This window comes from Balearica regulorum, chromosome 8 (genome assembly GCF_011004875.1).
Source record: "Balearica regulorum gibbericeps isolate bBalReg1 chromosome 8, bBalReg1.pri, whole genome shotgun sequence".
NCBI lineage: Eukaryota > Metazoa > Chordata > Aves > Gruiformes > Gruidae > Balearica > Balearica regulorum.
The window spans coordinates 21,683,768-21,697,898 of NC_046191.1; the positions used below are offsets into that span (position 1 = coordinate 21,683,768).

General features: G+C 36.5%; 1 protein-coding gene across 4 annotated transcripts in view; it reads left to right on the forward strand.

Annotated features, from left to right (window-relative positions):
* SLC30A7 (solute carrier family 30 member 7) overlaps positions 1-14,131 on the forward strand; it is a 31,155-nt gene that overhangs the window by 3,143 nt on the left and 13,881 nt on the right. The window contains exons 2-8 of one of the 4 annotated variants that reach the window (XM_075760066.1): positions 984-1,063; positions 3,218-3,331; positions 4,792-4,879; positions 6,563-6,689; positions 7,604-7,759; positions 9,343-9,393; positions 11,524-11,659. In XM_075760066.1, coding sequence (XP_075616181.1) covers positions 3,246-3,331; positions 4,792-4,879; positions 6,563-6,689; positions 7,604-7,759; positions 9,343-9,393; positions 11,524-11,659 — 644 coding nt within the window. In that variant the 5' untranslated portion in view covers positions 984-1,063; positions 3,218-3,245. The other 3 variants (XM_075760065.1, XM_075760063.1, XM_075760064.1) reach the window with 3 other exon arrangements.

A 14,131-nucleotide genomic window follows, 5' to 3' on the forward strand; every position in this document is an offset into this window, starting at 1 on the left:
TTCCTATTGTTTGTGCAGTTGAATCACTTCTAGCTTTACCTATAATAGACAGCATATTTATGCTATGTGGTGAATTGCATTACAGACACAGTCTGTGCTGACCCCTCTTGATAAATCCACAAGCCTCTGGCTACTTGGAGGTGTTAGCTTAGGTCTTGAAAGCAGCACAGCTGTGTTTTTGTTGTACGTATGGTAAGTCTTGCCTCTGAGGTGCGAGCACAGTGCCATGATAACTTGCTGTATGGTTTCTGGTTCTAGAGTTAGTATGGGATTTTGTTTTGGTAACAGTCCTTATACACTCTTCTCTTTCCCAGGAGACTGTAAAAAAAAAAAACAAAAACACACCCCAGAAAACACTAGCTATCTGTGGTGTGCCATGCTTATTCCTTACGTGTCAGACTCATTACAAACTTAGGGTTACTGTCAACCTAATTACCTTCTACCTGAATGTTTGGTGTGCTTTGTGGGGTGTTTTTCCCCACTGGATCTTCCTTACTGCTCAGAACTAAACCTAAAATGATCTGTTTCTCTAGGGATGTCACCTGCTTTTGGGGAGGGAAAAGCTGACACCTATACCCTTCAAGAATTCGATAGGAAATTCTATTCTGCTGCGTCATAGGCACCCAGCTAAAACCTTTGGTCTTCCTTTAAAGTTTGTTCAGAATTAATTAATCTGTTCCCTGCTTTGGTGGCTAGACCACCTAAGGACAATTTATCATGCCATCATCCTCTGCCTTAAATGTGTTATAGTTGTATGAATATATATACCTCTGTATGTGTCCATAAACTATATAGGTAAATATATATAGAGAGAGCAAGATATGTTCTCTCCTCTCCTTCAAACCCACTTCTTCCACAGTTGAATGTTTCATCCGAAACACTTCTGATTGGTCTAGAATTGATTTCAGTCAGGCTGAAATAGTTTGTTTTTTAATGTGAAGTAGGTCAAACTTTGGCTAATGAAACTTTGTATTTGACATCAGTGTGAAAACGTGGCTGTCCTCTAGAACTTGTTACTACCAGTAACTGCTATTTGTTCTTCAGTTTCCAAGATCTGAGTTCTGTAAGTAACTGCTCTTAGACAGCCAAAGGATTGGGAAAATGGAACTTTTGGGACAATTGTAATAACAAATGCTCATCAGTACCTCTGTATCAAATGTTTTCAAATATGAAGCAATTTTTGTGTTTCAATGCACATACTTCCTTGCAGACTTACACCACTTGTTCATAATTAGTAATTTAGTAAAATTTAGCAACTGTTGTGTATGATGTTAAATCAAACTTACATACAGCCTACAAACTGATATGAGTTCTACTGACTGGGTGACTCATGAACTAAGTTAAGTTGCCTTGAATTTTGTAGGGTAAAACAGCATGCTAAACTTTTTGTGTCTGTCAATCAAGACTGTAGTTGTGCATTGGTAATTGAAATAAACTATTTAAGAAGTGGTCTTTTAGCCTCTGCTTCATCAGCTTCTGGATGAAAGGGGAGTGTGTGTCGTCTTGTCAATGCCTTGCAGCTGGTAAGGCAAAGATTTAAGGCCAGATAAGGTTTACAAGCAGTGGCTCATCATTATTCTAATACCACTCTATCATTTTGAACTGGAATTAGCTTGGATCCATTCAGCTGAAAGAACAGATGGAGCAGGTATTTGTTTGCTTTTATTTCTGTGTGGACACATTCCAGTCAAACTAGAAGAGTAACGGTGATCACTGCCAAAAGGAGCAAATGATTGCTGTCTTTACACTTAGCCAAATGAAGAAGCAGCCATCCATAGCAACTTAGAGCTCTTGTCTGCATTTTTTATTTTTTAAAATCGTTGATAGAGCTCTGTGCTCTCAGGAGTCCTATTGTTGGTTCCTTTGATTTAGTGTAGTTTCACCACAGTATGTTAACTTTGGATGTGTGTGATCCCAGTAGAGACTGGGATGCTGGAAACCTTGCTTTTTGCTGTGAAGTAATGTAGTTACTTATCCCTCTCTCTATTGTCTGTTATAGTGGGAATAACTAGATGCATCTTGGATAAATTCTATATGTGTTTATGATTCAGGCTAAAACACTGGCTGAAGGTTTGTGATTGGAAATTTGGAGACTGAGCAGCGATAAATTAAAAAGTATGTAGGTCTGGTGCTTTGGCAATGCCATCAAGGACTGGCTTCTCTGCTCAGGTAAAATGTAAAAACAACTGTAAACATAAAAGATGGCTATTTAGGAAAGGTATATAGTAGTCAAAAGTATTAAAAAGTGTATTGCTTGCTGTCCTGCTTTTATTTCAGGCAAAAGAGAATATGATCCTAGAATTCCCTGTGTACTGAAACTCTACTTTTTCAGCCTGCCTTACTCATAGAAAGTGTCAAGTTGCTGCAGCATGAATGAACATCAAAGACAAATTTTCATCTGATGATGCATTAGTTCTGAAATAAGATGCTTGAGAGGAAAACTGCTATGCTGAAGTAGACTTTATAGAATGTTTGACATAATGAACTAAAATCATAAGTGGAAGCCTAAAATAATTTCAGAAGCATATGTTTGTCAAAATTTTATGAAACATTATTTTGATTGATTCATTGGGGTCTTTTTACTGCGGATATTAATTTTTGACCAATTTTCCCTGTGCATGCAAACTCTTCCAAAGTATCAAGTTTGAAAATGGATTTGAGAATATTGCTTCTGTTAATGCTTAGTGCCATCACTATGGTGGTATTGGTAGTCTTCAGCAGAAGAGTTTTAGTGTTGCTGTACTACTTAACCTATACATATACTGCACATGATACTCAAAAGCAGTATCTTTAATTTTTAACTAGATGTGAAATACTACTACTACAAACTCATGTGGTGTCAGTATTTAAGTGCAACTTGTGTGTATATGCTATTCTAGCTGCATTATGTTGGTGAGAGATAACGGCTATGGGTATATCTTCTCCAGGGGCTTTGGTTTGTGTGTGTCAGGGGAAACTATCCCCTGCTACTACCAAAATCATGTGCTAGGAGGATTTTTTGCCAAGAGCTCTTCCAAAGTGCCTTCCCTAAGCTGATAAAAGCAGTTTTGTCATTGTCTTTACATTGATGGTCTAGTATGGATTTCTCCTAGCAAAACCATGCCTGAAGCTTAGAAACACAGTGTATTCTGCTAGTGTGTAAAAGATTAAATATTGGTTTTTTCATAGTCAGCATGTAGCATATGGAACATAACTTTTTTTTTCTGTTCTTTTCCAGTTTAGGTCTAATATCAGATTCTTTTCATATGTTTTTTGACTGTACTGCTCTGCTGGCTGGATTAGCAGCTTCAGTTATTTCAAAATGGAGGTCAAATGATGCTTTCTCATATGGGTAAGAAACTTGATGCTGTTACCTTAATGTATTTTAGTAAATGTCTAGGTGGTAATTTTTCTCTATATGAACAAAACCTCTTTTTGCAGAACATGGAAAAACAATATTGAAAGTGTGTGTTTTTTAAGGCAAGTTATTTAAACCTTTAAGTTAATATCCCCTTAGAAATAGTAACCATGTAAAGGTATTGCTTTTGGGGAGCGGTTCATCACTTGTAAGATCTCTGTGATCATACTAGCAGAAACAAGTTAGCAGAAAGTTGTACTGCATTATCACGTGTTCATGGCACCAGTGAAATAAGAGCAGCCGCATCGTGGGTTGCAGTGAGGTGCATTACAGGGAATCTCAGACTGTGGTGCTCCATGCCTTCTTTGGAATAGAAAGTGACAACTGAAAGGAGCTAAGTCTCAGTGATGCTGCATCTGAGATTATAAACCATGCTTTTAAAAACCTGCAGGTTGCAACAGTTGTGGTTACGATTAACACGGATCCTCAAGGCTGAGGTATGTTATCCTGTACTGCCCTTCATGGATAGAGCAGATGCACCTGGTTCTGTTTCAAGGGCACTTGGTTCCATTGCACATTGCAGTTGTGCCCTATAAAACAGTACTGGTGATACAATATGATTAATTGGTGATACTGATTAATTAACAGCAAATGAGCTGTAACATGGGTTACTGCGTTCCCCATAGCATTACTGATGTGACTGTCAGCATTTAACTTCAGCTGTCTTGCCTAAGCATAGATCATGTAGTTTGGAACTTAAAGCACTGTTTAACTAAGGTGGAAACTCCAGTGTGGCTAGAAATCAATTTAGGAAGAATTAATTGTACCATGAACTAATTGCAATGAAAGCAGGTTCTGTATTAATTACTGCTCTGCATTTAAACAGCTGGTGTTCCATTTATTGGAGAACAGCCACAATTTATTAAGTCTAATGTTTGCTACATTGGAATTACATGTTATACTAACCTGGCTTCTTTTATTGAAAAAATTTAGTAGCTGAAATAATTACTTTCTACTTAAAACTTTTACTAAAAATCCCCCTACTAGAGGGGTAGCAAATTAATGTATGACTGTTTGATATTAAACAGAACTTTACATCAGCAGAATTTTATTAGATGTCACATGCTTGTCTTATTTTGTGGCTTCCAAATATACATTTATACCATAACTTTGAGTAGAGATGATCTTAAATGGGAAGATTTTGATGTATTGAAAGTTTTCTCTAGATCAGGTAATGGCTAATCTAGATCACGTGATTTCTGTCAAAATACAACATAGTGAATTTCATATAACTATTTGTAGTTTATGTACTGCATCTTCCATTTAACAATTCCCTGTGTAATGTGACTGTTCGAGAACTAGGAGATTGTATTCCAGTCTCCAAATTCCACTTTGAATTTTCAGCATTTAAATGGACTTGGTAATATCTGCTATTGCTTTTTTGTTTCTTGCAGGTATGTTCGAGCAGAAGTACTTGCTGGTTTTGTAAATGGTTTATTCCTCATCTTTACAGCATTCTTCATTTTTTCTGAAGGTGTTGAGGTATGTTATGAAGTCAATTGCACTATCACTTGCCACATTTCTATTTGTAGAGCATATTTAATGGGGATCAAATTATTGAAATTGGTTGTTTATGTTCATAAGTGGTTAAAAATCCGTGATTTGAACAGAGAATAGGGTCATCTGAAATTGCTGGTTTGTGACACAGAAACCCAGCTTTTTCAGTGTATCTGTACTAGCTGCTTAAACCGTGTATTTTGATTGTGTGTAAAGATTCTGTAAGAATTACCCTGCCCTTTTTTCAACCAGTTAATTATGTTGTAGAAAGATCTTTACTTCTCACTTTTAAAGAATAAATGAGGCCAAGAAAGAAAGGCCAAAACTAGTCATTCAGAGGAGAGAAGTTAGTCATAAGAAATGGAAATCCAACTTCTTCACAGAATGTACTAAATCATTAAAGAAAGGGCATTAGCTTCCAAATCTTGAAGTCTGATATAAATGGCAAGTAATAATAGCTTTAATATTTACAAGAGTACTTTTCTCGATTTTTTTAATTTTTTTTTTTTACAAGATTGTTTAGGTGATAATTTCAAGATTAAAATTTAGACATCAAGGGTGTCTGCACTGAAGTGAGGTAGCATTAAGAGTAAAATTGATAACTGATTCTGAGCAGCTTGCATTTTACTTTTTGATGGGAGGTGCACTATAAAGTTATTTAGACTTGTAGTTCAGAATACATTCTAGTGGGATTTTTTTTTTAATTAATAGAGAACTGGTAAGAGCTTTCAGGAACGTATCTTTTACATAGATAAGCCTGTAAGTACTTCAAAGTCGGTACAAACCAGGCTGAAATTGCCTAAAAGCTTGGGAAAACACTCGAAATCTAGAAACAGCAACAAAACTTACTAGAAAAAATTAAAAACTGCTACTGGAGGGGTCATGTGTAATGTTGAAACATCATTCTTTTCCTGCTGGTCTTAGCTCCCACGCTAAGCATTCCCCTTGCTCGTGATGGTGACTCTTTTCTCTCTGTCACTTGACAATTTTACACCTACTGAAAGTTTCATTGTCTTGCTATTGCCTGTAACTTTCATCCCTGTGGACAGGTGGTGAATGTTTCTCTCCCTGTCAATAGTAATTTACACTCTTCAACACTTAGCTTCAGATGCAAATTGTGTTAGGCCTATAATGTCTTGTTGAAAAAAAAAAAAACTTCCAAAGAAAGTAGGGTAAAAAGAATTAAAAAAAAAATCAATCTAGATCTTTGAAGTTTTAAAAAATGCCACAATTTGTTCTCAGTCTTCATTTCATTCCCCTTATACCATCAACCTTTCTAAGAAGAAAGGAAGAAATGGCATTCTAGACTCTTGGAAGTTGTTTGGATAAGTTGTGCAATCCCCACACTACATCAAACTTGAATGTTTTCATATGGTGTTGAGCCACATCCCACAGCATAATGAAATCTTATGATAAAAGTTAGCTAGACTATCAGAATATTCTACTATACTTTCACAACTTTAATAATAAAACTTCAACGCCAGACAGTAAGAATTAGTCTGTGTACCATCCCAAAACCTGAAAGTCCCAAGTAACTTCTAATTATGTTTTTATATATGTCAGTTTGAGAATGCTCAAAAACTCTGCATTTGCTTCTTGGTTTGTTGTTCTGGGGTTTTCTTTTGCTTGTTTGTTGTGGTTTTGTTTTTGCTTTGTTTTGTTTTTTAGAGAGCACTTGAACCTCCTGATGTGCATCATGAGAGACTTCTTCCTGTTTCTATACTAGGATTCATTGTAAATCTTATAGGAATATTTGTTTTTCAACATGGAGGTCATGGGCATTCACATGGCTCTGGTAGGATGTCTATAATTTTCAGTACTGTTTCCTTTCTTGGCACCCCGTGTTCCAGGACCTTATAATCCTCCAATGAAAACCCCAGTATTAAATTTTAATGTCTTTTTAGTGGCAATCCTAGCCAAATGTATATGTGGATTGTTGCAATATTGACTTTTATATTTCATCAGTAGCCTACCGTACTTCCCATGTTAATATCGATTAACTGGAAGACCTAGAACTCCAGTATCTGCTTTCTGGAACATGCACTCTTATACATCTTATTGGAAGAGATTTGTCGAGTGTCTTTTGGACACTACTTTAAGCTGGAGTTAAGTGAGGTCTTGGCTGGAAAATGTACAAAACAGTGTCTGAACCAAATTTTATGTATGGGATTATTCAGCTTCAGGTGCTTCTCGACGTAGTGTCTTTTGAATTTAAATGCAGAATTTATTAGCCTAAATATATATATGGTAAACATCTTGGGGTTTGATTTTTTTCTGTAAAGCTAATATCTTTCAGCTTAACATATAAACTGTATAGTTTATAGTCTTTGGTCTTTAAGCAGCAATTCAAGCTTAGAATTTGTAATGTGGGAACAATAGCAAATTTCTGATTTCCTAAAACAGCTATTTTTAATGTGCTTGTGTGTAGTTACGTGTACATTTTCCAAATTGTACTAAAAGTGTAGCACAACTTGTCTCAGAAGTGGGAATATATGAAAGTACTTGACTTCTCAATTCAGGTATATATTTTATACAGCTGCACAGCATAGATTTAGATGACAGAGAGCTTGTGTTAATTTTCTTATCTTATTTAAAGCCATACCTTAAGATGACCTAAAAGATGAATAGATTTTTGAGTAGCTTAGAAACAAAAGTAAGCATACTTTTATTCAACACAATTTATACTCTGATGGTGATATTTGTTTATAGGGCATGAACACAGCCATTCTCTATTTAATGGTGGTCTCAGCCATGGGCACAGTCATGGAGGTCATGGTCACAGCCATGAACATAAACAAGTCCATGGACACACTCATGATCATGGCCATAGCCATGGACACTCTCACGGTCAGGATTATTGTCATGGTAAGTACTTGGTTAATGTCATAGACCATCTGGACTCAATTTAAATTTGCTATTAATGATTTACTGGGGGGGGGGGGGGGGGAGAGAGAGAGAGGCTGCTGGCAGCTTGTTGTGAGTATATATGGAAGTAGTTTTACTAATTGTGTGGTATGTTATGCCACCGCCATGTTTTGTGGCTCACTTTGGTAAATGCTGTTTCACTTGCAGTAAGTTCAGTGTTAGTTTTTAAAGGTTTTGCTTTACCTACATTTTTTGAATATTCACCATAATACTATGTGTTGGCAAAAGATAAAACAGATGTATGCTACAGCAATATAATGAAATTAGTTATCAAGTGCTTTGTTCCAATTTTTTATTAAAATCAATAGACAAATTTAAGCTGCTTTGCTAGTGTTCTCCATTTATATAATTTTACAGATTGAGATATTAGCAAAGATGAACAAGCAATTTTACTTTTTGTACTTAGAGCTTGATATGTCATACTTGGTTTGTGATCTCAAATACAAGATTTCCCCTGTCTTGTGTAGCTGTAATCTGTTTTAAAGGTGGTTATGAAAAAGATGCTTTGTATCTTAGCTATGCTTAAATCTTTTCCATAAAGGTCAACAATCTGTGAAGAGACATCCATGCAAGATGTGATCAGTAGCCCTCACTATGGGAAAAGAGAGAGTGTGGTTATTACCTATTTGAAACAATGCAAATGAAAGCCTTACTGGAATGCAGGGCTGTGTCAGTCCTTCCTGCCTAAGCCATAAACTAAAATCTGATGTGATACGTGCACATTCAGAGTGGGGAATAGTGTGGTAACTTGCAGACAGGAGGTGACAAAAAGTATAAAAATATTTACTTGTCACTTCCTTGCTATTTTTAGTAGAAAATTGGTGCTTGTTTTCCTGGGGCTTTGTTGGAAAGCAGGAGCTCCCCCTCGCCTCTTCCTTGCTCTCCCCTTGCCCCCCACCCCAGTGGAACAGCAAATATAGCCATCTGTTTTGTGCAATTTGATATTCAAATCAACTTTTGCATAAATTGTTATATATCTTCACTAGAAGTCATTTGCTGTCTTTTAACAAGTTTTTCTTAAAATATCTTTCTGATGTGTTCCACAGAGGCATTAATCTGCTTGGATGAGAGGATTTTTTGACTTAGTTCTACCTTCTCCAAGTCTTATTCTTGTTGGTTTACGTTAGGTGTAAATACTTGCTTAAGTGAGGTATTTCTTGTTAGCAAATTTATTTGACCTTACTCTTCTTGCTCGTGTGTATGGCTTGTATTCTTGAGTGCCTTATTTTGCTAAATACTAGAAAGGTCTTATTTCTCAGTTTGTTTTCATTAAAAAACAAAAGTTGATCTTTCTATGTAAACATATATAAAATCTGTTGTGTAAAGTGGTATTTCTTTTTAAAAAAAAATATGTTTTAAGACTTTTAACTTAATTACTATGTTAAAAAACAATAGCTAGAGTAAAAGCTAGTCATTGTGAGCAGCTTGTCTGTTCAAGAAATTTCAGAAAGGAAGACTATAACAGAATATACCACTAGAGAGAGCCTTTGTGTAGGTTAATATACCAATAATTGTCTTCACAGGTGACCATTCTCTTGAAGGGATGGCTGGATCCAGCAAACAGATTTTACAAGGTATGATGAGAATAAATATAGTGGTTTATTAGTTTTATCATGGTCTGCCTGCTTGTGGCTGTTTGTCACACATCTGTTTTAGAGGGTGCCTCTGGGTAAATGCTACATTTTTCTTAGAGGAGCTATTTTATGAAGTCCTCTTCCACCTGTAAACAGAGCAGTGCCATACCCTGTGCATGGCTAGCTGTTGAGACATTCACTGAAGTCTAAATGTAATGCGGTGCCAACACAGTTCAAAAGGGAGATCCCAAAGGCTGGGATTTAGCTTCTGTTACTGATACTGAAAAGTCAAATAGTAATAATAATCTAGGAAAGAGTGGTTAAAAGCGGAAATCTAAGGAGCCTAATTGCAATGTATGCTCTGGAAAGTAAAAAACAGTATTATTAAGATAGAATGTGTTTGAAAAATGCAGACTCATGTAATTGTCAAAGGGTATCTGAGCTTAAAATGTGCCTTTCATCAAGCTATTACAGTTGGTTTAGACAAGATGTTAATTCACTCTAAATTGCTTGAAGGAGTATTGGAGTCCATGATCTCCTGAGTATTAGTGTAAATAAATTACTGATAATTTAGATGTCAGTTTTGAGGGGGGTTTTTTTTGGTAGTAATTATTTGGCACACATAAATGTACATACTGTTTTCTCTTATTGGATGATTTTCTGGCTTGTTTGTAGTCCTTGAAAATGAACATTTTCAACTTCTTCAAGAATTTATAGCATGCCATATTACATATATGTATACTCAGTACTTCAGTAGGAGATACTCGAAAGTTAGTCTTTTCACGAAAGGCACATTTTAATTGAAGCATATTAAAAAGACTCAATTTTATAGAATTTTGTTTCAATTTTTCAATACTGTGAGGGGTTGGCTCTGGCCAGCAACTAAGCACCCAGCAGCTGCTCACTTACTCCTGCAGTGGGACAAAGAAGAGAATTAAAAGAGTAAAAGCAAGAAGTACTTTTGGATTGAGATAAAGACATAAGTGAAGGGAAAAAAAGAGAAAGAAAAAAAAAAAACCAACCAAGTGATGCAAACACAATCGCTCACCATCTCCACCAGCAGACCAATGCCCAGGAAGTCTCCGAGCAACAGCTATTTTGAAAAGACAACACCCTGTTTTTATGGCTGAGCATGGTGACGTATGGTATGGAATATCCCTCTGGTCGGTTCGCGTTAGCTGTCCTGGCTGTGTGCCCTCCAAGCATCTTGCCCACCTCAGGCTATTTGCTGTGGGGCAGAGCAAGAAATGGAAGGCCTTGATGCTGTGCAAGTGCTGTTTGGCAATAGCTAAAACATCGGTCTGTTATCAACGCAGTTTTAGTCACAAGTCTAAACCACAGCACTATACAGGCTGCTGTGAAGAAAATTAAATCTGTCCCAGCCAGACCCAGTACAAATGTAGACTTGGAAAAATCACTAAAGAGCTGATTTATAGTCATGTGTTGTTTTTGTGAGGAGGGATTATTTGAGTCTGGAGAATTGTATTCAAAAAGCTGCTTCTGAATGATTGTTCTCGTCACTGCCAGCAGAGAGCTCCAAAGGCTAAATTTTAGCTAGCTGCGAAGTGCTTGTTTCTTTGTCTTTTAAGGTAGTGTGTTATTCTTCAAAATAAGAGTGAAGTTGTTCATGTCTGCAGTATTGTTTAATTCTCAATATCATTTGTCTTGGATTTCTTTGCCAAATAACTTCTACAAGATATTGTCAATGAAACATTAACATCTTTAAATTCTTTACAGAGCTGTTTCTATTAACAGTCTTTCCATCTTATACAGTACTTATCATTGTAGGCATCAGGGAACATGAGTTTCTTTACTGTAATATGGGTAGCTATCAAGTGAAAAAAATTTAGCTACATCTGTTAATCACTGCTTAAGTTGGTAGCCATGCCATGAAATACCCCTTACCACTAAGTGCAGAAAATAATATAAATTCTTCAAATGCTCTATATTCTACAAATATGTTGAAATCCTGTGATCACTTTCTTTGATTGACCAAAAATTAACCACAAATTTAAGAAGCATAAGTCATGTTATCTAATTCTGGCAACAAGTTTTCCATATCTTGTCTTTGAAATACTCCATTAGCTTTAAGAATAGCAAGTTGTCATGATATCAATTAATCTCTTACAGGTGTATTTCTACACATAGTTGCAGACACACTCGGAAGTATTGGTGTAATCATATCTGCTATATTGATGCAGAACTATGGTCTAATGATAGCAGATCCTATTTGTTCAATGCTGATAGCACTACTTATAGGTGTAAGGTAAGCGCTGCTATGACTGATATTTGGTGGTATTTCTGATGCTAGTTACAGCACAAATTACAGCTCAGAAGCAAAGGTTTGTCTGTTATGCTAATAACTTAAAACATTTGCTTTTCTTCTACAAATGATATGTTACCTCTGTTCTGTACAACTCTTCTGATATGCTCTTATGTGAACTATCTTCTTTTCTACAGCTACAGCTTTTGCTCTTAAATCTGCATATTCTATTTGCATAATACTACAAAAATGCCTTTCAGGTTCAAACTGTAGAAAGCTTCCTCTCTGTATTTAGTACATGCTTATATAAACCAATGTACTCCAGTAAATGGAGCAGAATGGCTTCAGGGCAGCAGAGTGGAGCCTGCTGGCACAGGATGTGCCCTTGTCTGTGACAAATCAAGGCTGGTAACTTCCCCCCCCTCCCCCCCCCAGCAAGAACTGTCTTTCCCTTTTTCCCTTTGTATTTTGTATTCTGAGACATCCTTATTCCTTTTAAGATCTGATGGAAATGCTTCAAGTAGTTCTGGGCTTTCCCAGTAGTTGCCTTACTAAGATCACTTTAAATTTGAAGCTATTTGGATTAGACTGGACAAGCAAACATTTCGTTCAGCGATGTTGTTATTGAGGCTTTTCTGGCAGCAGTTTCAATGGTGGCATAGGGCAGACTGCCACAACTCCAGTTACAACCTAATAACTACACACCTTTGTCTCTTCAGCAGTGGTGAATATCATCTGATTAACTGCAGCTACTTGTGCTTATACCGTATATGGCATGTTTATACCATGTGCATGGCAGCATTCACAGAATTACTGATGTGAATCTCCCCATTTGTCCGAATAGGGCAACATGCTTCAGGCGCTAAATGCCCACAGAAATCTGTGTGCTAGGGATCACTATTAAATTACCACTTTAGCATAAACTTAATATTTTGCCTTAGACCTCCTGTAATTTCATAAAGAAAAAATTATTACAAACTAATTCTATTACTGAAATCTCAAAAAAATGGGAAATAAAATGTGCAGGTTACCAAGGGGAAAGAAACTGTTGCTGACATAAATAGTTGAGTAAAACACAGGTTTCCATACACTTTGCATTTTGTGTACAGTAAAGCATATGTGGAGGACTGATCAGAAAATATCGTGTGAATGAGAATTTTATTTTCTTCCATTCATAGAGAGATTGGAACAAGACTACCTTCCATAACAGAGGTTTCATAATAAAGCTGTTATAGGTCTTATAGCACAGTTAGAGGAACATCTGAGGTCCATGTTCATGCTGAAAATTATGGAGAAGGTCACTCTTTGGTATGTCTGTTGACCTGATACCAGACCTCGGCCTGTAACATCATTTTGTTGGCCTGCAATGCTATAAATGATCTCTAGAATCATTATGCTAACTGAGTGCAGGCAGCTGCATCATAGTCAGTAGAAGCAAGCCTGCAGTTCTTGCAGACTGACACATCCTGGCACAGCAATGGAGCAAACACTAATTGCAGTAGGTTTGTTTTTGGTTTTTTTTTTTTTTTTAAAGCTGTCCAACAGACTTAACTACTGATGGCTTTGCTTGAAATGCAGTTAAATGAGATCATAAACAAGATGACTGGCGGTTTCAGATGGATATTCTTTGAGAACTTGAGTCCCCTTTTGTGTTGTTTGACTTTAGTAATCTTCATTTACTCTTCTGGACATAAAACCATTGTTTATTCTGCCTTATTCTTCATTACACTGTGTGTGAAGTGCTCTCTAGAATCAATAAAAAAGGTTTTTCACATTTTCCCATAAGGTGATCTTTTGTAGCAGTAATATGGGGGCCCAACTGATGATTGCTAGGATATATAATAGTTTTGGCCTTGATCTTTTTAAGTCACCTAAATCTAACCTAGAGAAAAGATTATACTGAAATTTTGTGAAATTTAAAATTTGAGAGGAAAAACATTGTTTGCAAAAAGACTTTAAACTGATACTGGCAAGAGCTGTGTCTAGTTTTTTTTAAATTGTCTGTTTGCTGATGGAGTGCGTATGGGTTTGAGGTGGGGAGGAGGGGGACTTTCAGTATCTAGTACAGGGATTCCTGGTCACTTTTGTGGGCCTATTTGCGACCTTGATAAAGAACTTGGTGGGGTGTTTCCTCTAGATCAAATAATTGTCTGCTGTTTCAGAGAAATGTTTGTCTATTTTGCTTGTGTGGAGTAACCCACTTGTGTCCCTTTTACTAATTAAACCAAGTTTGATAAGGTGGAGTCGGATAAGAGTTACGTGTGTGCCCCCAACAAGTGGACCCATGCACGTGTGTTTAAAAATCAGGATCTGTTCTTTGTCGCTGTAATAAAGCAATCATAGTTTTGAGTCAGAGATGCAAAAGCCAATCTGATAAAATTGTCCAAAAGTTTTAATGCTATCTGGGGACTTTCCTCTAGTTTGGACTGTAAAGCTTTGCTTCTTTCAAAATATGGTTGTGTAACAGCCCCAAGG